The sequence below is a fragment of the Musca autumnalis genome, unplaced genomic scaffold (assembly GCF_047663935.1).
Source record: "Musca autumnalis isolate F117 unplaced genomic scaffold, ASM4766393v1 scaffold_5, whole genome shotgun sequence".
Classification (NCBI taxonomy): Eukaryota; Metazoa; Arthropoda; class Insecta; order Diptera; family Muscidae; genus Musca; species Musca autumnalis.
The window spans coordinates 24,700,148-24,725,531 of record NW_027412088.1 but is presented as its reverse complement, the minus strand read 5'-3'; the positions used below and the strand labels follow the sequence as shown (position 1 = coordinate 24,725,531).

At 35.9% G+C, this 25,384-nt stretch overlaps 1 protein-coding gene and 1 long non-coding RNA gene across 15 annotated transcripts in view; one reads left to right on the top strand and one right to left on the bottom strand.

Annotated features, from left to right (window-relative positions):
• The window catches only part of LOC141386532 (uncharacterized), a 153,135-nt gene that overhangs the window by 73,518 nt on the left and 54,233 nt on the right, over nucleotides 1-25,384 (bottom strand). The window lies entirely within an intron of this gene.
• Nucleotides 9,353-25,384, top strand: part of PIP5K59B (Phosphatidylinositol 4-phosphate 5-kinase 59B) — a 47,348-nt gene continuing 31,316 nt past the window's right edge. For 8 of the 14 annotated variants that reach the window (XM_073955170.1, XM_073955172.1, XM_073955171.1 and 5 more), the window contains exons 1-6: nucleotides 9,394-10,193; nucleotides 21,052-21,077; nucleotides 21,149-21,289; nucleotides 21,359-21,699; nucleotides 21,760-22,275; nucleotides 22,351-22,452. In XM_073955170.1, the coding sequence (XP_073811271.1) occupies nucleotides 10,100-10,193; nucleotides 21,052-21,077; nucleotides 21,149-21,289; nucleotides 21,359-21,699; nucleotides 21,760-22,275; nucleotides 22,351-22,452 (1,220 nt within the window). In that variant the 5' untranslated portion in view covers nucleotides 9,394-10,099. Of the gene's footprint in view, nucleotides 10,194-21,051; nucleotides 21,078-21,148; nucleotides 21,290-21,358; nucleotides 21,700-21,759; nucleotides 22,276-22,350; nucleotides 22,453-25,384 lie in introns of all 14 variants that reach the window. The other 6 variants (XM_073955168.1, XM_073955162.1, XM_073955167.1 and 3 more) reach the window with 6 other exon arrangements.

Here is a 25,384-nt window from a genome sequence, read left to right as displayed (position 1 = left end):
AAATGTTCGGAAAAATTTTGCGCATGATAACTCTTGAACGATGTAATCCATACTTTGCACATCCTAATATATCTAGCAGATATAGATCAGGTTCGAATATGGACTATATTTGTCTACTCCTTCTGGTACCTCTCACACAAATTTTTGGATAAGTTCAATTTAAGACCTGCTCGCGAATCACCTTGATCTTTGTTGAAGCGATTTGCATTCGCTACCTTCATTACAACATAGTTTCATGGGCAATACCGGTCTACAACTTTCGGTACTTCTCCCCAATATTTAAAAAATGTCACTAAAATGCTAGGACGATATCACTTGAATGAGGCAACCAATTTGGTCCAAAGTTTGGATCTCCTAATATTTTATCAAAATTTAGTTTAACTTCTAAAATGGCCCATATCGGTGCTCCCTAAGGGTACATGCCCCACAAAAGTTCAACATTTGTGTCTTAGTGCAGTTAATTCCTAATCCACATTTTTGTCGACAAGTTCAATGGTCCAAAAAGGGCCACAAAATTATGAAGAGACCTTAAATACATTCGATCTGTCCGGAGGTAAAATTACATAAAATACACGAAATCGGCCGAAAATATATATGGGAGCTATATCCAAATCTGAGCCGATTTCAATATAGTTTGGCAAATTTATTTCTAGACCAAATTCCAATTTATTTCTAGACCGTTACTTATTCCAAGTTTGGAGACTGTATCCTGTAACCGTTCGTTAGATATCAGCATGAAAAGTCTAAATTTTTTGGAGGTACCTCCGATCCTGAGGCTATATCTCCAGATCTACGCGGAATTTCAAAAATTCATATAGCCTATTTTACTTTCAGACGATATTGATATATATACCCTCAAATTTTAAGGAAGATTGGTTCAGCGGTTTTCGAGCCCATAAATCACAAACAAACAAACGTACAAACAATTTTCTATTTATATAGAATTTAGATTTTATATATTTTATTTTTATATTTTATATTCTATGTTTTATATTTAATTATTCTATATTTTATATTTCATATTTTATACTTTATTTTTTATATTTTATATTGTATATTTTACATTTTATACTTAAAATTTTATACTTTATTTTTATATTTACATTTTATATTTTATACTTTATTTTTTATATTTTATATGTTATATTTAATAATTTTTTTTGTTTTATTTTATATTGTATATTTTACATTTTATATTTTATACTTAATTTTTTATATTTTACTTTTTATAATTTATATTTTTTATTTTATATTTCATATTTTATACTTTATATTGTATATTCTATATTTTTTATATTTTATATTTTTAAGAGTTTAAGGAGCCACCAAATTTCAACACCAATTTAAAAACTTAAAAACTTTAGATTCCTTCACCACTTTTAAATTACCACAAATTATTATCCTTTTTCCACTCCCTTACCCATAACTTAATGAATTATGTTTTCTTAATTTATTCCTTCCTTCATTTAGGATATCATTTAAACATCATCTTGATATCCTTTTACACAAAGCAAACTGCCTTTTCCTTCCAACAAGAAAACAGAGACAAAGTCTAATTTACGTTAAAGTTCCTGACTTTTAAATTAGTGTCAGTATTATAAAACATTGAACGTTATCTGATTTCCTCTCTTTTGTGTCAGCTTTGGGTTAGGGTGGTGTTTTTTGAATGTTTTTCCTGTTTGTCTGTTTAACAAACCATTACCGAAAGGTTGGTCTGTCGTACTGTGCCACTGAGACCGTGTAAATAAAGCGTTCATAAAAATTAATGAGCTGCGTTGTTGTCGCTCTCTGAAATTTTTAAAATTAAAATTTTGGCGGTGTGAGTATTAGAAGGAACAGTGTTGCCGTTGTGAAAATTATGGAGGATAAAAATCACCACAAATGGAAAATGGGGGGTTTTGTGGTTTCATATCTAAAACAAAAACGTGAATTTTTTAAAGATTTTTAGACCACAAGTCAGACTATATGTTTATCTCATTAACCTTGTTGACATCTTCCACAAGAGGAATATGAAAATATCCGCAACTAAGTCACGCACAGCTCACCACTGAATGTGCAGGTCGACTTATTCCTCCCACTGATTACCCTAAGTCAAATTCGCTAGTTTATATAAGGCGTCATCACATTCCAAAACTATAAGATTATATGGTACCCATGTAAGGTCCCTAGCCGGCAACACAGATAAAAATACCTTTTAGGTGGTAACTACAACAGGTTAGGTCGTTCTGTGGTAGGTTAAGTGTGGTTTGCCAATGTAAGTAATACGCAATGGAAGAACATAAAAACTTGCCAGACTGCAGACCTATAAACTGCAACAGTGTTCTTATGTCTTCGGTTGACCAACTAAAGGTGGAGGCAAAGATTTTGCCGGTGCGTCGGAACAACAAACTGTTGTCGGTACCAGGGTTTCGGAGTCGAGGTATTTTTGGCTCGACTCCGACTCCGACTCCAGGAGAGTTTTTTTCACGACTCCGACTCCGACTCAGACTCCGGGTCGACTCCGGGAGTGAATTCCTATACCACTAAAAATTAATAAATTGTGCACAAATTTTTAACTTTTTCCTATATTTTGGCCTATATAGGCTAATGTGTTAGTTTTTCCTTACATATTCATTAGAAAGGGCATTGGTTCGAATACATTCGAACAAACCAATACTGTTTCTGCCGAATCTTTCATTGAAAAATAGCAAAGTTAGAAAGTTCTTGTCGGTATTCATTTTCTTGCACGAGTATATTCTGGATGGGGCAATACAAATTGTAAGGACTACATACAATAAAAACTATAAGCAATTTACGATTTAGTGTGCTTAGCCTTAAAAGGAGACCAGTTGCAAAGCTCAATAAAAGCCATTTTATATGATTTTTTTCCGAGAAAACTACGTAACTTTTTGCAGATTTTTTTTCATCTGAAAGAGAAAAATGTTACTAAGGTTTGAGGTCATCTACGAAATCTTGCTTTTATTAAAGCATTTTGCGGTGCCAACTCTATCTCAAAAACTAATAAACCAATTGTCACATATATTTGTGGCCGATTTCGAGTAAAACAAGTTTTATATGCTGCATACAAAATAAAATAAATTGTTCCCATCCAACGCTCATAATGAGGCAATATTGTTCCGATCGACTTAAAAATTTGACCACATATTCTATGCTATTTATACTTTCTACTTTTTTCTGAAATTTATAAATAGGGATCACCCCTTAAACTAAAATTCAGCGCTCACATTTTGAACTTTGGTGAGGAGTGGATAATTTTATTGAAATATTTGAGATATATTGTATACACCACTCAGCACGTAGGCAGATGGCTGTTTTCTGGAACTGAAAAATTAGCAAACGATAACATTTCGTGCATGAAAATATGCTACAAAAATGTTGCTAGGAAAATTTTATGTAGGGTCGGTTCACTAGGACAAGAAATCGATGTTGTCATGTTTTTATTGTCCTTTATCACTTTTACCCGATCCTTTCTCATGAAAACTCCATGATTATGTATTTCATTGAATTTCGTATATGCAATTGATTGTGCAGAAAACTCGAACAGATTTTGTTATTTGAATATCTACATCTAAAGCCCTTATTGAGTATTTAATGAAACCTAGATGAGAGATTCGCCGTTTGTCAGACTTCTGAGTTATAACGGGATGAATCCGTCGTTAACCAATAACGAATTTATGATGCCTAATTCAGAAGCGTAACTATCCGAATTTGATATATAGTTAATAGATTATGCGAAATTTACCGAAATACATAAACATTTTTTTTTGAGAAAGTAACTGGTAAAAATTAAAAGGTAAAACTGATAAAGGACAATGAAAACGTGACAATATCGATTTCTTGGATATGGGAAACCTTCATATAATTCTCTTTGGAACATTTTTGTAGAAAATTTCATTTTGTTTTACTTTATGCGTTCAAGAACAAAAAGGACATGGAAAAAATTGAGCTAGAAGGACAGCATATTTGACATAAAGGTTCCTCATTCCATTTAACTGAAAGCATGTCATCTAAAAATGATGAAACAATATCTCCAAACAGAGATATAAAGCTCTTTTCTCAATGATTGATGAGGGTCAATCAAAAATCATTATGTCATGAATATTCAGCTATGGGATTCTTTGAGGTTCTCAATTAGAGCTTTCATTCCCAATAGGAATTTTCCTCCCCCAGATCTTAACTTCCATTTTGTGTCACAGTGTATTCAGTAAGATTTCCCATGGAGACCACAATGTCTTTAATAGAAGACAATGATGACTTCTCATAAAAAACAAGATGAGAATGCCAATAGACCTTTGTGAGAAGACCAGTAAGACTTCTGACGAAAGAGGTTAAAGGTATAATCTTAATTCCATTGATAGAACTTTACTATTGTTTGCAAAAATGTGAAGAATCAATTGGATCAACAAAATATGGATGACTAGACTACACTTCAGAGGATAGTAAATATCCTGTGAATTGTCCTTTAATAATATATAATTTGCATATATATTCTTATACCTTTCATTTAAAATAAATAATGATTTTAAACAAATGTTCTATAACGTGGAAAAAAATTTGCCCGGAGTCGGAGTCGAGTTATTTTTTTCGACTCAGACTCCGACTCCGACTCCAGGAAAATTGCTCGACTCCGACTCGTAGACTCCGACTCCGACTCCGACTCCGAAACCCTGGTCGGTACAGTATCTCCTTACATGCAGAGAAAAAATATTTTTCCCTTTTGTTGGAACAACAATATCTACTTTTGTTCCAACAATTCATTTGTTTTGTTCAAGCATTGCAATTGCAAATTAAAAAATACCATCGTTTGCTCCAAACATACACAACAAAAACAACTTACGAAATTCCTCAATATTGTAAAAATCATTAACAATACGTATGGTAGGAACTATCATAATCTTGAATTTTTACAAAAACTATTGTCAGCTCAGAAAACCTGTTACTGAAATTTTTGATTTGATTGTATATAATTCTCAAATACACTTTCCACATAACTTTGGTATAAATGTCACGTATAATATTGTGAGCATAAAAAGACAACAAATTTAATGAAGAAACATAACTACTCCATTGCGCTCATCCTCCAAGTACCTACCCCAACATAGTAAATACCATAAAACCACAACAAATATGAAAAGAAAACACAAATTAACTACCAAAAACACTTTTCAGATTGTGGTGTAACTCAACTATAAAATCAGAAAGAAGAACGAGAAAGAAGAAACAAATAAAACGAAGAATCTCATAGGTGTACATACACACAAAAGTAACAAAGATAAAATAAAAGAAAAACAAAGAAAGAGGAACTCACCAAAATTGTTTTTTTTTCACCACGGTATCGAATACCGAGAGAAGAGAACAAAATTGTCGAAGAAAAGAGAATAATATTGTCAAGCAGACAAAAACTATTGTTGGATATGACAAAAACAATTGTTGGATATGACAAAAACAATTGTTGTAATTAACAAAAACAATTGTTGGACTCACCATACTACATGCGGAATCTAACAATATCTTCACAATACATATTTTGCTCTTCGAATATTGTTGGATCAATCCTATTTTTTTTCTCTGAGTGTAGATTTAAAAGAGTTAAATAGTTGATCGCTCCCTGTTATTCTTCGTCGTTTGTTTTATCAGGGTTCATAGTAATTGGGTCCAAACTTGAAACCTTTATCTCAATGGAATCCAATGTAAAGTTACGTTTTGCGGTCCCATGGTTGTTTATGCAAGCAGGAAGACCATGCGAGGGTTGACGCAGAATCCTTATGACAAACTGCGTTCAGAGCCAGACCCATATAAACCAAGACAAGTCTGGATCCTCACATCCATCTCCCTACGAGAATTATCTGTCAGATTTGCCATTTTGCTTGGTGCCGTCAGGGTTTATTGGAGCTTTTAGGCCATTGTCTAAGGTAGTATGGACTTGCCCCCGAAAAAAATTGTATCGTCGTAAAGGGAGCAGCAAGTACAACCTACTGAAGAAAATTTTAAAACGATCCGAGAGGCGCTCTTAAACTTCACTTTATGTAAATTTTGTGTGGGAGGTACCCGAAGGAGTGAACCTTTTAAGTCATTTTCGAACCCGATCTATATTTGGATGAAATAATATGTTGTGCCAAGTCTGCACCAATAAAAAACTCCTGCGAGAATTATCTAGCGGATTTGGCATTTCAGGTGGTGCCGTTAGGGTTTCTTGGAGCTTTTAGGCCATTGTTTCAGGTAGTATGGACTTGCCCCCGAAAAAAATTGTATCGTCGTAAAGGAACAGCAAGTACAAGCTACTGAAGAAAATTTCAAAACGATCCGAGAGAAGCTTTTAAACTTCAGTTTATCCGAATTTTGTGTGGGAGGGACCCGAAAGAGTGGGCCGATATAGTTCATATTCCAACCTGATATATGAATGGATGAAATAATATGATGTGCAAAGTCTGCACCAATCAGAAACTTCCTGCAAGAATTATCTTGCGGATTTGCCATTTTGGTTGGTGCCGTCAGGATTTCTTGGAGCTTTTAGGCCAATATCTCAAGAAGTATAGACTTGCGCAAGAAAAAAATTGCTACTTCGTAAAGGGAGCAGCGAGTACAACCTACTGAAGAAAATTTCAAAACGATCCAAGAGGCGCTCCTAAATTTCAGTTTATGTAAATTTTGTGTGGGAGGTACCCGAAGCAGTGGACCGTAATAGTCAATTTTCGAACCTGATCCATATTTGGAAGGAATAATACGATATGCAAAGTTTGCAGCAATCAGAAACACCCTGCGAGAGTTATCTTGCAGATTTGCAATTTCAGTTGGTGCTGTTAGGGTTTCTTGGAGCTTTTAGGCCATTGTCTAAGGTAGTATGGACTTGCCCCCGAAAAAAAAAAATTGTATCGTCGTAAAGGGAGCAGCAAGTACAACCTACTGAAGAAAATTTCAAAACGATCCAAGAGGCGCTCTTAGACTTTATGTACATTTTGTGTGGGAGGTACCCGAAGGAGTGGACCGATATAGCCCATATTCCAACCATATTCACGACAGGATGAAATAATACGATGTGCAAAGTCTGCACCAATCAGAAACTCCCTACGAGAATTATTTGGCAGATTTGCCATTTTTCTTGGTGCCGTCAGGGTTTATTGGAGCTTTTAGACTATTGTCTCAGTAGTATGGACTTGCTCCCGAAAAAAATCGCAAGTACAAGCTACTGAAGAAAATTTCAAAACGATCCGAGAGGAGCCCTTAAACGTCACTTTATCCGAATTTTGTGTGGAAGGTACCCGAAGGAGTGGACAGATATAGTTCATATTCGAACCAGATCTATATCTGGAAGGAATAATACGATTGGGGAAGTTTGGACCAAATCGATTGATCCCTTCGAGAGTTATCGTTCACACCAGTTTACAGAACTTATGTGGGGAAGGTACCCGAAGGAGTGGACCGATATGGCCCATCTTCGAAATTAAACGGAAATTGCAGTTACGTCAGTGTCCGTCGATGAGGTTTCCTTGGATTCCCCAACGCAGGCCGGAGACACAGAGTCAGTGGCTATTGTTGGAGTTTCCGTTGATTCCTCCTCGTTGGTCAGGACCAGACTGGATGCGATTTGTCTGGGGTTGCGAACCTAGGTCCACAACCTCTTCGACCACATCACCGTCAGTGGGCATGTCATCGTCAGACCTCCTTGTTGACTCAGCTGGGATCACCGTAATGTCCAGTTCGTCGTCAGTGAGGGTGAGATTATTTAGCATGTCCTCTGGTGGTATGGTCGGAACAAGTCTCTCCAGTTGGTCAAGGAGTTCCCTACTCTGTCTCTCAAGACTGTCTCCAATCACTTTGAGGTTTCCGTGTAGGTCGTCCCCGCCCAAAACTCCGGTCCTGTCAGCCGTGGACTGATTTACACCAGTTTTGGCTAAAGCATTGACGTAGGCCAAATGTTGAACCAAATCGGTTGAACAGTTCGAGAGTTATCGTGGCATAGGGTTTTTTACACCTTTCTGGATGTTTTCCCAAGAAATATGGGCTTGCCCCTGAAATAACTTTTACCGTCGTAATGGAGGTAGCGAATGCAAATAGCTTCAACAAAAATCAAAGTGATTTAAGAGCAGGTCTGAACTTATCCAAAATTTTGTGTGGGAGGTACCAGAAGGAGTAGACAAATATAGTCCATATTTGAACCTGATCTATGTCTGGTAGATATAATAGGATGTGCAGAGTATGGATTACATCGGTCACTCCCTTCAAGAGTTATCGTGCGCACAATTTTTCCGAACATTTTTTACCTTTTGTGAGGGAGATACCTGAAGGAGTGGACCGACATGGTTTATCTTCGAACTTAAACTATGTTTGGACAAAATATTACGAAGGTCAAACTTTGGACCGAATTGGCAGATCCGTTTGAGAGTTATACTGCTCTCCAACCACAACACACGGTGTTATAGGGGCTTTTTGCATCTTTCAGGCTATTTTCTCAGGAAGTATGGACTTGCCCCTGATGAAACTTGTACCATCGTATGGGGGACAGTGAACACAAGTTGGTACAAGAAAAATCAAAGCGATTCGAGTGCAGGTCCTAAACTGAACTTTTCCGAAATTTTGTGTGGGAGGTACCCGAAGGAGTGGACCGATTGAGTCCATATTGAAACCATATCTTAGTCGGGTACATGTGTCACGATGTGCAGAGTATGGACCAAATCGGTTACTCCCTTCAAGAGTTATCGTGCGCACAAATTTTCCGAACATTTTCGAACTTTTGTGTGGGAGGTACCCGAAGGAGTGGACCGATATAGCCCATCTTCGAACTTAAACTAAGTTTGAGCAAAATGTTACGAAAGCCAAAATTTGAACCGAATCGGTTCATCCCTTCGAGAGTTATCGTGCGCTCCAGCCAGACAGACGGACGGACATGGCTAAATCGACTCCAAATTGTCTGAAACGAATTTCGTCCAAACATACTTGGGGTCTACAACCGTTATTTCTATGAGGCACATTTTTGGTCGTATCGTAGTGTATATACCCTTTCAAGCCTAAAGGCTGAGGGTATAATAAAAAATAACAAAAGGCAACCCTGCTAAACAGAGTGGAGGATATTAACAACAACAAAAACAAACACAAATATGAAAACAGGTAAATTATAGCAGAAGAAAAGTTGTTGTTTGCTTCGATAATAATTCCCGCAGATTTAAGGGGAGTTTTTTGTTATACCTTCTCTCTCTCTCAGGCTCTCTTCCTATCACTTACTCTCTTTTTAAAACAACTGTCAAACTTAATCGTGGTTAAAACACATGGTCTTTGTGACATGTCACTTAGTGTTGCCACTAGTTTTGATTTTTTCTTCTGCCTTAGCAACCCTTCTTCGACCGGATGTTATGTTGCTCTCCTTTTTAACAACCCCATGCAACACTGTGCTTTTCTGTCTGTATTGGAATATGAAATTTTTCTCATCGTAGTCTTCTGCTTCTTCTTTTTTACTTTTCGTGTGCTTTTTCCTGTGGTTCGTCGTCAGATTTTTGTCTTCCAGAGCATTTTTATCCTATAAGTATGCAGTAGTGACAGTAGTAAAAAGACAAATCACCATACAAGCCAAAAGTAGTAGTGGCTCCAAGGTTTTTGTTACAATCGGTTTTTGTGTTCTTTTTTTAGTTCAATTCAACAAACTGTGTGTTCTGGCCGAAAGAAGAAAAATAAAAAAAAAGTGAAAAAATACGAACCGAGGCAGTGATTAAGTAACACACACAGCGAATTCCAAAAAGCAATAAATCAAAAGATTTTCTTAGTGCAAATTCGTTTTTTAAGTCATCATCGCTTTTTTTTTGGTCTAATCATTGACGCCGCCCTCCTTGAACCAGCCAGCGCAACCACCACTAACTACTTTTCATAGGTTGGCGTTTTCCAGCCTCACAAATATAGTGAAAAGCAAGAATATTAAAAATTTTCACCATGAAATCCTTAAAGAATGTGAAATATTCGTGAAAAAAGTGGAAAAACAAAACGTAGCGAAAGCAAGAATCTCTAACGGAAGATATTTTAATTTTAAACTCGTATACTGTGAAAAAAGGTCTAGCCCATAATTTATCATAAGCTGTGGTAGCAAAAAGGCAACTAAAATAAAGTAGAGACCATGGCTTCGGGAGGCTTTAGCTCCATAGATCCGGATGTATCTTCGACATCAAATATAAAATTTACCTCCGACAATATTAGTCAAAGCCGTGAAGGTAATTTTCCTTTTTCGTTTTTCTTTTAGTTTTTTAGCATTATATAAAGTCGGGAAAAAGATTTGCCATTAATGAATGATATATGAGGAGTGCGTGTGTATTATATATGTAAGTTGTGTGTGTGTGCGAGATTATGTGCGTGAAGTTTAACATAAAAGTTTGCATAAATTTTTAAAGAATGGTTTCTCCCCCTCACCTTGCCATTCTTTCCCCTTAAAGAAAACTGAAAATTTGGCTTTTTTGCTGTAAAGAAGAATGAAAAACGAAAATCATTACAATGCCAGTGAAGAAAAATCAATGAATTCGTTCAACTGACAAGAATACGATGTCTGGCGTATTCCTATTGGAATATCCCCCAAATTAACGAGAGTAAAAAAGAGAATCTTATGCCAAGAGAGTTTAGTTTAGATAAGAGTGTAACATGTGCAGTGTTGCCGTTCGAAAAATTTTTTTCGGCCCAAAATTTTCCTTAAAACGGCCCAAAACGACCTAAAACGGCCCAACATTAAAAATTAAAACAGAAATATATATTTCTTATAGATACCTTTTATTACTTTTAAAAAAATTGAAAGAAATATTGTCTATTTTTACGTAAAGGTAGTATGTCGCAAAAAATTGTCTGAGATATAATGATTGGAAGGCAACAATTTATTGTGATTTGAATGTAGCATATAAACTTTAAGTGCGTGTTTCTCGAAACGGCGTTTTTGAAGTCGGTGCCAACGATAGCTCTAAAACGAATTGACCGTTCTTCATATGACCTTATTATATTATTCATGTGAGCTTATTAAATACATAAAAAGCTTGACTTTAAGGGAGACAGATTAAAAAAATTATTTTGCCCAATTTTTTGACAAAAACAGTCAATTTTTTTCGTTAAAATCGAAATTTTGACTTTGACAGCTCAACATTTTTTTAAAAATATTTTTTTAAATTTTGTTTTATTAGGTTCCTAAAACGCTTACAAAAATATACTATGATCGGCCCATCCGTTTTCGAGCTATCGTTGGCACCGCAAAACGCTTTTACAAAAAGATGGTTTCTCAGATAGCCATTTACCTCAAGAATATGCACTATCTTTCAACAACAAAAAATCCAAAGGTATTATAATATCTGCTCTTTGAGATGAAAGAAAGTATAGTTTCACTGAGTCTTAGCAAATTCCAATCTGTTACTATTAAATAGGGGTCACATTCTACAAGTCTGGGAAAATGTAATACCTGGTTCATAACACTGTGCTACAGTGAAAATTTGCAGGGGTTCTGATGCATAAATTCGGTATTGTGGGAGTCCATGGAAGACGAAAATACCTTTGGTTTCTTTGGGTCACTTCGTTTTTTGATTTTATAACGGTAAATGTAGTGAAAAACGGGGTTTCTTGGATATTCAAATTTAAACGGACATAACTTCTTTTTTCCACGATGGAAATTTACAGCTTATTTTTTATTTAAAAGGTGAAAATCATGGCTTTCGAAAAAGCCATAATTTTTAAAAATCGGGTAACAAATGACAAAATGACAAAAACGCATTAAAAAACAGGAAAATGTTTTTCCTAGTGCTCTAGGCTGCGTAGAAGACAGAAAAATGCGTGAGTTATGGCATTTTATGTGTTTTAACTTTTTGGGGTTTCCTTTATAAAAGTTGGTACCTTGGTGTGTATGATTTTAGTTTGAATTTGTCTAGTTAACTATTAGGCACAAGGTACCAATCTTTTATAAAGGAAAAACCAAAAAGTTAACACACTAAAGATGGCATAACTCACGCATTTTTCAACCGATTTCATTGGTTTTCCACATTTTGTAAAGCTAACTAAATTTCCTCCTTGATAAAAGTAAATAATTACGTAGTTTGGTGTCTTCTACGCAGCCTAGAGCACCAGGAAAAGCATTTTCCTGTTATTTAATGCGTTTTTGTCACACTTAAATCACTATAACTCAACCATTTGTTACCCGATTTTTAAAAATTATGGCTTGTTCGAAAGACACGATTCTCACCTTTAATATAAAAAATAAGCTGTAAATGTCCGTTGTGGAAAAAATAAGTTAGGTCCGTTTTAAATTGAAAATCCAACCAATTTTCCGTTATAAAATCAAAAAACGAAGTGACCCAAAGAAACCAAAGGTATTTTCGTCTTCCATGGACTCCGACAGTACCGAATTTATGCATCAGAACCCCTGCAAAAAAATTTTGTCCACTTTTGTATCACAGTGTAATAGGCAAAACTTCGTTTGAGGTTACCTTATATGGAGTTATTGTATTTAGTAGTTTAAGGGCCATTTTTACATCCTTTCTTTTACTATCGGATGGATTTGAAAACGCAAAAAAAAACCAATTTGGATGCATTAAAAGTATAATTTTCACACTAAACGTTAATACAAAGAAGGTTCTCCTTCAATTTTAATCATTACTCTCAACTTTAAGTACCCGAAACGCTATAAATCTGTACGCAAAATCCAAACTATAAGAAAAGAAGAGTTGTAATAAAGGGGGTTATTTTGGTCACTTTTATAGTCTATTCTCTTATTATTTTGATCTAGTAATTTAATATAAAACTCTAAAACAGCAAATTTTATTTCAAACTTTTCGTTTTCTGTTAACTAAGTGTGCATAAATGTAATCGTCTGCTTTTGTGCCTACAAATATGTCAATATATTGATGCTCTTTTTTGTTTTATTTATTTATTTTTTTATAAACAAGTAAAAATTATCAGTCGGCTTTGCAGGGCTGTTTTCACAAAAAGTATGGACTTTCCTCTAAAAAAAAAACTTTTACTGCCGTAATTGAGGCAGCAAACGCAAGTTGTTTCAACAAAAATCAAAGTGATTCGAGAGCAGGTCTTAAAATTTTGTGAGGGAGATACCCGAAGCAGTGGGCAAATATAGTCCATATTCGAACCTGATCAATATCTGGTAGATATATTAGGATGTGTAAAGTATGGACCAAATCGGTCACTCCCATCAAGAGTTATCGTGCGCACAATTTTTCCGAACATTTTTGAGCTTTTGTGGGGGATGTACCTGAAGGAGTGGACCAATATGGCTTATCTTCGAACTTAAACTAAGTCTGCACTTAATATTACGAATGCCACATTTTGGACCGAATCGGCAGATCCGTCCGAGAGTTACCGTGCGCACCAGCCAGACAGACGGACGGACATGGCTAAATCAACTCCAAATTTCTGAAACACATTTCGTCCAAACATACTTGGGGTCTAAAACCATTATTTCGATGAGGCACATTTTGCCCGCATGAAAGTGTATATAACCTCGTTAGCATAAATGCCGAGGGTATAAAAAAAACCTTAAACTTTACATGTTCCAAATTTTGTGTGGGAGATACCCTAAGGAGTGGTACGATGTACGTTCCATGTTTGGACGTAATCCAAGTATGTACGCGAGTGTTATGTTAGGAACAACCAAGTTTAGTTGGTGCCGGCAGATTTTTTGGAGCTTCAGGGCCATTATCTCAAAAAGTATGGACTTGTCCCCGAAAAAGGATACACCGTCAAGGAAAAGAATACAAAGTCAAAATTTCGATTTTTAACAAAAAAATGCCGCCAATACCAACAATTCTCTGTAAAAATATTTCGCAAGACCTGGCGAAGACTAAATACCAAATATCAGCTACATTGGTTGTTTAATGTGGCTAAAACCTTGAAAATGCCGAAAATCGGGCGATACCGTTCTATTGGAGCTATATCAAAACGTGGACCTATGTACATAATTTTTATCAGAAAAGTTTTTTGGTCCATTGGGAACCCTCAATGCAAAACTTCGGCGTATTTGGGCGTGAAACATATGTAAAATCTTTAAAATTCCGAAAATCGGGAGGTACCGTTATATGGGGTCTATATCAAAACGTGGGCCTATGTCCAGAATTTTTATAGGAAAAGTGTTTTGAAAAGTGAAAACCCCGTATCTTAAAATTCAACCAATTTGGTTGATAAGTTTAGCTAAAATATTCAAAATACCGAAACATTAAGAAGTACCGTTGCATGGGGACTATCCCAAAACGTGGACCGACCTTCCCAATTTTTTGCTCTCGACATTGTCAGTGAACTATAAGTATTTATACCAGTATTTATACCAAAATTCATCTGACAACGCCAACTCCTTTTATATTTGGCCACCGTTTATTTGAACTCGCGACATAGTGCAGCGTTTTTTTTTTTAGGTTATTAGCCATTATGTCGGGAACTATGGACTTGCCCTCGAAAAAAATTACAATGACGTAACGGGGGCCGCACGAACATCCTGCTACAAAAAATTTCATAACGATTCGTGAGGTGTCACTAAACTGCACTTATTTCAAATTTTGTGAAGGAGTGGACCGATATAATCCGTATTCGAACCTGATGTATGCCTAGAGGTAGTATTACCATATGCAAAGTTTGGTTCAATTCGGTTACTCCCTTCAATGGTTATCGTGCGCACAAGTTTTGCGCAAATTTGTGAACATTTGTGGGGGAGGTGCCTGAAGGAGTGGACCTATATGGCGAACTTAAATCAAATCTGGACAAAATATTTCGATACCAAAAATTTGAACCGAATGGATTGATCCGTTCGAAAGTTATCGTGCGCAAACCAAATTAACAAATTATTACGAACTTTTTTTATTTATGAACACAATGCATGAATCTTTACCAAATACATAAGTATCATGAAAACAAATTTCAAAAACCGGGTAACTAAAAATTAAAAGTGACCATTAAACTACTAGGAGGACCTTCTTGTCATTAAGTTTTAATGTGAAAATTATATTGCTTTATTTTACGTTTTCAAATCCATCCAATAGTAAAAGTAAGCATGTAAAAATAGCCCAAAGACTAATATTTGATATTTTATAAAATATTGTTTAAAATTATTAGCATGAAAACGGCCCAAAATGGATTTGGGCCGCCCATCGGCCCAAAATTAAAAATTATTTTTTATTCGGCCCAAATTTGGGCCGAAATGCCCAAAACGGCAACACTGAACATGTGTCTTTTTGGGCGCTCGCTCTCTCATTGGAAAATGTTAATTAAAGTGGTTTGTTTATGTTTTTTGACATCTACTTTTGACATTTGTTTGAATATTAATGTTGTTTTTGCAAATATTTGTAGTTGTAATAGAAATAAATGTGATATTTATGGGTAGGAAGTGTGATAATTGATTTTTATTGTGATGAAGTTAAATTAAAATACCAAATAAAAACTACCTATAAGAAAACTGTTCTCATATACAGTTAGTTTATACTTCACTAAAAACTATAATTTTAAAAATATGTTTAATCTAAAATCTCTTCATATAAAAATCTATTTTAAAGTTATTCTATTCGAAAAAGACTTTCTAAAGGTCTTCTTTCCATAAAATCTACATTCTTGAATCTGGCAATTTCTTGGCCAACTATCTCTCTGAAGCTTTATTTTTGTAATCTAAAATTTATTCTATAGGAAGGGTTTCTATGGGAGCAAAAACTTTGGGAACGGGACTTCCTAGAGGGCTTCTGCGAGAAGTAGACCTTTAAAAGGTTTTAAAGATTTTCTAAAGGCATTATACAGGAATAAAACTGTCAAAGATCTTAAATATGAAGAAGCCATTGTAATGGACCAATACGGAGGTCTGACATCAGTTGCTTCGAAATTAAGACTTTTAAAAATTTGTAAACATTAGATGTGTCTTTTTACGTGATAATTTGTAATAATTATTACGAAATGTTACTAAATGCTGTCTTTTTACACAAAAGTTCAGTAAAAGAGAGCGAAGTGAGAGAACAATTTTGACAGTTGTTCGCTGAGAAATTGCTAAAAGTCACTGAAAGAATTTTTCCCAGCAACATTTAGCAAGTTCGATCAGCTGTTTTTTATTTATTTGCTAATGGTCAGCTGCTCAATGTGTATCTTATTTTTGTGGAAAAATACTATTACAATTCAGCTATATTTATTGATTATTTTTATTAATATATACTAGCTGACCCGGTTCCGAGTTGCTGCCCCGTCGTTTTGGATTTCCGTGTAAGGCTTAAGGTAAGGTCACATTAGGCAAATATGTGATCCAGCGACCGGAAATGTGCGCTTACAGAGAGCAAGTGAGCGCAAATAATGCATTGAAATTTATGTTCACTTGCTCTCAGTAAGCGCACACTGCCGGTCGTTGCAGCAAATATTTGTCTAATGTGACCCTACCTTTAGTAATATATCTACAATTTATCTATCTAATAATGATACCTCTAGATATTCGAATCGAATTGACGATAAATCGACGTATTGGTATAACCCTCATGCAATGGTATCTCCAGATTTAAAATAGAAAATTACTTTAATTATAGCCTCCACCATAATATGAAGGGTATAATTAACTTAATGATTCTGTTTGTAACACATCGGAATACTCTTCGGAGAACCCATAAAGTATATATTCGTGATCAACATAAAAAATAAGTGAATATAACGATGTCCGTCTATCTGTTGAAGTCAAGGTACAGCTCTCGATATTTTACATAGGGCTTGTCAATTTGGTACAGAAGTTTGTATTTTTTTTTCGTAGCATGTTTGGTATTGAAAATTGGTTATTTTGATAAAGCACCGACTGACCGCCCGATTTTCGGAACTTTCAAGGTTTTAGCCGCACTATCCTACCGATTATTATTTTTTGCCTGATTTCTCAATCGTTTTTTTGGAATTTCGGTCAAGGGACATTTAACATTATTTGGGTTGTACCTTATTCCAAAATGTGGGATTGATCGCGCTTTCCCAATTATTGGAGCCAGTGTTTATAGCGTTTTTGTAGTCACGCTTACTAAAATTAAGGATATTATCTATAATTATACATTTTTAAAAAATTGGGCTGACCGCGATATTCCACTTCCGAGATGACCAATCAGGATAAAGACAGTTATTACCATATTATTGCAATAAATTTGTAAACAATATCTTTGATTTCACGTTTTCTTAAAAAAATTTGTGGGGGAGGTAAAACCTATTCTCAGACCTAAAAGTTCCACACACAAAATTTCATTGAATTCGGTCCAGCCGTTTCGGAGGAGTATAATTTCGAACATCATGGCAGTCTCGAAGAATTTTACATATATATATATATATAGATTAATTATTTTTTATTTATTTTGCTTAAAATTGAAGAACTTTTTCATTACTTTGTAGTTAGTTTGTCTTTCATGCATTGCACAGTGGTCCCACTTGTATGGGAAGGTGCGACAAAAATATTTATATTCGTCGGATCGATCTGATTTTTTCAGTATAGCTAAAAATAAAAAATACTTTAGCCAAAAAATCATCAATATGGGTCCAGTTTTTCCTATAGCCCCCATGTAGGGGTACCACCCGATTTCAGGTATTTTGAAGCTTTTATCTACATTTTCGGCCCTAATTGGCTGTACTTTGGTATTTGGGGTTCCCAATGGTCAAAAACCTTCTGCGCAAAAAAATTGTGGTCTTAGGTCCAGGTTTCGGTATAGCTCTCATATTACGGTACCTCCCGATTTAAGGTATTTTGAAGATTTTATCAACATTTTCGGCCCGAATTGGTTGTAATTTGCCATTTGGAGTTCTCAATGATCAAAAACCTTTTGCGCCAAAAATTGTGGCCTTAGCTCCAGGTTTCGGTATAGCCTACATATTACGGTACCTCCCTATTTCAGTTATTCTGAGGTTTTTTTCAGTTCGACTTGGTTGTAATTTGCTATTTGGAGTTCTTAGTTGTCAAAAAACTTCTCCGACTGATATCGTGGACAGGAAAGGAAACAAATTATTCCATTTGAGTTCAGAGTATTTCATGGTAGGGGATATAATACATTTTTACTTGTTTTTAATATTATATGTAGCATATATATCAAAAATTTAAAAACAACAAGTTTAAAGTGGGATGTAGTTAAAAATTGATTACTTTTGGGGATGGAAGCGAATACTAGTTTCGTCCAACGCCACTTGGACTCATCAGTTCTCTTAGTTCTTTGTATTGAAACAAAGAACCCTTCCCCAATTTTATGACGACTCGAGCTCAAGAATAAGTGTGACTGATGAATTCGTTTAAATGCGAATTCAACCGAAAACACCTAAAAACTCTCGTAGCCGCATATGTAAACCAAATTAACTACTCCCACTGTCATGTGTCTCCACATTGCAGAGAATGCACATTAGTGTTATGACTTTTTTACAACCTCATATCCCTGTATCATAGCATGATGAGTTTTGCCATAAGATTACATAAAATCGTAATTATAAGGTGATTCGGTGAAAAAACCTCACGCACAAAATGATTTTAAAATTTGAATTTATCAAAATTATGGACAATTTTTTGAAGTCACTGTAAGCAGATATACAATTGAAAGTAAAGTTTAGAGCCATATGAGATAATTAAACTGACATAACATTTATTTCTCACTAATTTTCTTCAATTCTGAGAATCGTAAAAATGTCGTAAACGCTTTTATTTAAAGATATAATTTTTTTAACAAAAAACAAAAAATTAAAATTTTTTCAAAGTGGTTTGTGCATGACCTTTTTCAATATTTGAATGAAATAAACATTATTATAGTTATTAGTAGGCTTATATTTATTCATTCGTGCAACAAAAAATAATTTTTGAAAAAAAATTTTTTTTTTCATTTCATAAATTTTTTCAAAAAATTATATTTTTAAAATCAATTTGTGGGTGAACTTTTTTTATATTTCAATGGAATAAACGATAGCGTAGTGATTATTAGGCAAAAGTTCGTTCATCCCTGCTACAGGAAATCATTTTTGAGAAAAAATGTAAAAAGTCATAACCCTAATGCACATAACTATTTTGATAGTTGTCGAAAAATAACTACATCCCACTTTAAACTTGTTGTTTTTAAATTTGAAAACAACAAATATGAGATTAAGCTTGACTACATACAAATAGTAAGTAAAACACACATCTCAACAAAACTGCCAAAGTGAATCTAAATATATCAAAAATATGCAAATGTAAAAAAATACACTCATAAGTAGATCCCAAAACAAAAATGTCTAAATCTTTAAGGAAAAAACCAAAACAAACAATTAAAACACAAAACAAAGAAGAATCTGAGAATACAGTAATACGGCACTAAAACGACCAGAGGCATCGTCAGTATTTTTAATGTTACACACGGAAATGCAAATATATGCAGCTGGAACCAATTTTTTTGTAAACTTCACACTATTTCGAAAATTCTTCAGAAAATTTGGAGAGTGGCGAAGGATGGCGTAGTTAGTAAAACTCAACTTCAATTTTTAGGACATGGAAAAAAATCCGCAAAAAAGTATTATAAAAAATGTGATTTCCAGCACATTTTATGCGAATAATGTGTACAAATTTTTATGTAAAACCTTGTACTAAAACTTCCATTTCGAAAAAAAAATAATTTTATTCTTTAAATTTTGAGTTATTTGCCATGTAAGAAGTCACAACCTTATAGTACGTTTATATATAACCAGATTTAACAAAACCAGTGGGTTTCAAACGCCAATTCCACTGCTTATATTTCAAATAAATCCTCATAAAGAAGGTTAACCCTGCAAAAGGCTATAATATAAACATGGCCTTACTGATGTTTTTAAAGTTTTTAAGAGATCATACGTAAATGACATTTACTATATGTATACATATATTTACTAAATGTCATTTTCTACTGTTTTGTTTTGTTAAATACCGTTATAAATTAATTACAAAAACAGTGCTGGAATATTAAAATATTATGTGTTTAGAGACAATTTGCTGAATTGTCGCAGAGATTTGCTGATATCGATTTTTCGATTTTTGTCGCAGGTTGGGACCAGTGTACATTGAGTCTCAATGTCCATGCGTTGAAAAGTGTGGAGATCTATATATTCATTTGTTCATATATTTGTGTTTTCCGCTTGTGCTCAGGCGCTGTGACTAGGATGTCATCGACATATATAAGAAGCAGATCTCCCATGAAGGAATGGGAATATCGCTCAAAAATACGTTGTGTAACACTCGATCCAAGAGGAAACTCCATGGGACCCCCGTCAATACATTTCTGACCATAGATAGTACCTCCTTCACCTGTACTGCAAATATTGCAATGATAACACCATCATGCCAAACACTGTCAAATGTCTTAGAAAACTGACAACCGTAGTAACTAGTCTATTGTTTAGGCGTTTGCTTACATAGCCCCCAAACGACTGTGCGAGTATGTGAAGTGGACCCCTTCTGACTGCCTGACTTGATTAAACAGGACACACGGGGTTTGCAATGTGACAATATATGTTGCCCTTAACACTATGTCCGGGATACTGTTAATCTCGCTGTACTTTCTTCAGCATATTACTAGTAATATTGTCATCACAAAACCTCAACAGAGGTGATCTTCCCTAGAAGAATGAAATTTAACTATGGATATTGCTACCAGAAATATCATGAAATCAAATTTGTCATCCTGCGGTCGTCTACATATAAAATAGATGCACTACTGAACAATAATTTCTAAACATTTTGACGCATGGGCTTTCTGTGGACCGTATCTCCTCCTGAATTATCTCTTATTATACACCTCACTAGATTTAGGTCCCTTTGTAGAAGCATATTAAGTACCACGTTTTACTATATCACTTTTCCTAGCAAATCTAATCTGTGGTAGAGGCGAAGCAGCGTTCATTTTTCTTAAAGGAGCTTGTAGCTTAGAGTATTTCCGGGAGTAAGTCAAGTGAGCTTTAATTTCCGGATCGTTCGCGTCTTTGTTTACTACTGAAGGTCGCATTTACATCTCACATACTTAAAAATATTGTTCCATAATTATAGGACCCAATTTGTAGGGTCCTCAGGATTTTGTTATCATTCTTCATCCAAAAGTAAATTAATAATAAATATGTGTTTCTTATATTTTTCAGATGCCCAAGACTCATCCATATCGGAGGTAAGATGCAACAAGAAAAGCTGATTTCCCTAAACTCAAATTCTCACTTTCCTTCCTTTTTCTCTTTGTAGACCCCGGGTAAACAACGCGGCAAAAGTGATAAAGAACGTAAAATTGGCCATAGGCGTGTGGGGGAAGGTGGTGAAATCACCTATAAAAAGATACAAACATCACAGATTATGGGTTCCATTCAATTGGGTATACAGCATACGGTAGGTATTCCTCCGCTATTCTTCTTTCAGAAAAATACTAACAACAATCTTCTTTTCCCTTTCCCCTAGGTTGGTAGTTTAGCATCTAAACCAAAACGTGATTTACTTATGATGGACTTTTGGGAAATCGAAAGTATTGTCTTTCCGCCCGAGGGTTCTAGCCTTACGCCTGCCCACCATTATAGTGAATTCAGATATAAAATCTATGCACCGATAGCATTTCGTTACTTTAGAGACTTGTTCGGCATCCAGCCCGATGACTTTATGATGTCGATGTGTTCATCACCATTGCGGGAACTATCGAATCCGGGTGCTTCCGGTTCAATATTTTATTTAACACACGATGATGAGTTTATCATAAAGACGGTGCAGCACAAGGAGGGTGAATTTTTGCAAAAATTATTGCCAGGGTAAGAAAGAAATCTAAGAAAAAGAGAGGCTAATTTTATCGTGTATTCTCTTCTTTCCAGTTACTACATGAATTTAAATCAAAATCCCCGCACCCTCTTACCGAAATTTTTCGGTTTGTATTGCCTGCAAACGAACAACGCAAAGAACATTCGCCTGGTTGTCATGAACAATTTGCTGCCTTCCTATGTGAAAATGCATCTGAAATATGATCTGAAAGGTTCCACATTCAAGCGTAAAGCCAATAAAGCCGAACGTGCCAAGAAATCGCCAACATTCAAGGATTTGGATTTTATGGAACAACATCCAAATGGTATATTTCTGGAGGCGGAAACCTATTCGGCATTGATCAAGACAATACAAAGGGATTGTACCGTGCTGGAATCATTTAAAATTATGGACTATTCTCTGCTGTTGGGTGTACACAATTTGGATTTGGCCTCAAAGGAGAAACAGAAGACAAGGAAGCCAGTTAAGACCTCACAGTCGGAGGAATCGGATGAGGAAAATGCCCGAGGTACAGAGACAACATCAGATAATCCAGATGAAGAAACGCAAAGCAATATACAACGCAATAGGTAAGGGAGAGGAGGTTGAAATTTAAGAAAAGGCGATCGTGAAAAATAAATTTTAATTTTTCTTTCTGTTTTCAGTGCGGCTTATCGCTCGAATCGCCAACGTTTGGTAGCCCACTCAACAGCCATGGAGAGTATACAGGCTGAAAGTGAACCCATTGATGATGAAGAAGATATGCCGTAAGTTTGAAATCAATTAAAATCAGAGGGTGTTTCTCTAGCTCGAAGTAATGTTGGAGTAAGCGAATGTTTTGTTTGTCGTTTCTGAAAAGATTATTGGATTTATTATCTGAAATTTAGTCTAAGAGCAAGTAAAAAAGGATCAGTCGGCTTTGCCGACAGAGATATACCCTCAGCCAATGTGAAGCGCAACTTTCACCTCCGGACAGATCGAATGTATTTAAGGTCTCTTCATAATTTTGTGGCCATTTTTGGACCATTGAACTTGCCGACAAAAATGTGGATTAGGAATTAACTGCACTAAGACACAAATGTTGAACTTTTGTGGGGCAGATACCCTTAGGGAGGACCGATATGGTCCATTTTAGAAGTTAAACTAAATTTTGATAATATATTAGGAGATCCAAAGTTTGGACCAAATTGGTTGCTCCATTCAAGTGATATCGTCCTAGCATTTTAGTGACATTTTTTAAATATTGGGGAGAAGTACCGAAAGTTGTGGACCGGTATTGCCCATGAAACTAAGTTTGGATATAATATGACGAAGGCCAAATGTTGGACTAAATCGGTTGAACAGTTCGAGAGTTATAGTGCTCTCCGACCGCCATATATGGCACATGGGTTTTTTACACATTTCGAGCTGTTTTCCCAAGAAATTGTAATGGTAATGGAGGTAGCGAATGCAAATCGCTTCAACAAAGGTCAAAGTGATTCGCGAGCAGGTCTTAAAGTGAACTTAACCGAAATTTTGTGTGAGAGGTACCAGAAGGAGTAGACTAATATAGTCCATATTCGAACCTGATATATATCTGGTAGATATATTAGGATGTGCAAAGTATGGATTACATCGGTCATTCCCTTCAAGAGTTATCGTGCGCAAAATGTTTCCGAACAGTTTTGAAGTTTTGTGGGGGAGGTACCTGAAGGAGTGGACCGATATAGCCCATCTTCGAACTTAAACTATGTTTTGATAAAATATTACGAAGGCCAAATTTTGGACCGAATCGAGAGATCCGTTCGAGAGTTATCTTGCGCTCCAACCACTACGCAAGGTGTCACAGGCGCTTTTTGCACCTTTCCGGCCATTTTCTCAGGAAGTATAGACTTGCCCCTGATGAAACTTGTACCGTCGTATGGGGGGAAGTGAAAAAAGTTGCTGCAACAAAAATCAAAGCGATTCGAGAGCAGGTCCTAAACTGAACTTATCCGAAATTTAGTGTGGGAGGTACCCGAAGGAGTGGGCCGATTGAGTCCATATTGAAACCTTATCTAAGTCTGGTAGAAATTTCACGACGTGCAAAGTATGGACTAAATCGGTTACTCCCTTCAAGAGTTATCGTGCCCACAAATTTTCCGAACATTTTGGAACTTTTGTGGGGGAGGTACCGGAAGTAGTGGAGCGATATAGCTCATCTTCGAACTTAGACTAAGTTTGGACAAAATATTACGAAAACCAAAATTTGAACCGAATCGGTTCATCCGTTCGAGAGTTATCGTGCGCACCAGCCAGACAGACAGACGGACGGACATTGCTAAATCAACTCCAAATTGTCTGAAACACATTTCGTCCATACATACTTGGGGTCTAAAACCATTATTTCGATGAGGAACATTTTGGCCGTATGAAAGTGTATAACCCTTTCTAGCCTAAACTGGAAACTTACATGTGTCCCAATAACATCCCCGAAGGTATAAGGGAGTGCACGCCGATTCATATTGGCTCAATGATATGGAACCTTATTTTTATAACCGAGTCCGAACGACTTGTCTTTCGACACCACTTGCAGAGAAGTTTTATATGGCAGAAATACTCAGGAGATGTAAGGCAACATTATACTGAGGGAATTTGCACCGCCGTAAATTTTGATGTTCTGGTCAGGCATTGAACTGCAGACCTTCTGAGTACAAGGCGGGCGTGCTTACCATCACTGTAGCTGCCGAGCACATCTAGCTAAGATAAAATATCCCGCGACTCCATAATTTTCCAACATATCTAACAAAATGGCAAGAAACATAATCACAATTAGGTCTTCAGCCAGCTCTATACCATCCTCCACGGATGGGAATTAGCAAGGGGTTCCATGACTTTGCTTTCATTTTCATATTCTTTAAACAATGAAACCTGTTCCCGGGCCTTTAGGTCAATGTATTTCACTCAAACTGTTCCAAACATCTCTAGCGTAGATAAATTATCCCGCGTCTCCAGCGCAGCAACAAAGTTCTTGAACACATCTGGTGGATGGGGTTATTTCATGATGTAGTGGAAAGTGACGTAGGGAATGGAAGATACCAAGGAACGGTCCTGACCGGCTTTAACATGGCAAAGCCCAGGATTTATCTTGGTCCCTCTATCATCTCAAGTGGACACTGACCTCCCCGTGATATCACCTGGGGTAGCTGCCTTTAACACCCGTTAAAGAAAGTGAGCTAAACTGTGCCGCGCGTTCACCCATAAGAACGTTAAAAACTTGGGTTTGGGCGTCGGGTTTGTAACCCTCCCCTAGAAAAAACAGCCTACTATGAAAAAACGAAAGAAAAGAAAAACAAACCTCTAAAGTTGACGAACCCCGCAAACGTTTTAAGGACCATGATCTGAGAATCTGCACCTGGAATGTTCGCACTCTTTATAGAGAAGGTGCAGTTTACGCATTGGCAAATGTATTTGAAAAGTACAAGGCCGACATTACTGTCATACGATGGAACGGGATAGGCGTCACAACAACACCTAAAGGTGACGCACTGTATTATAGTTGCCATGACACAAAGCATGAGTTTGGTTGCGGATTTGTAGTTGGTAGGAGGTTAAAACATCTGGTCTCCAGCTTCACGCCAGTGAATGAAAGACTCGCTGCAATTCGATTTAAAGCAAAATTCTTCAACATCAGCTTTATTTGAGCTCATGCTCTCACTGAAGAAAAGAACGAACAGACCA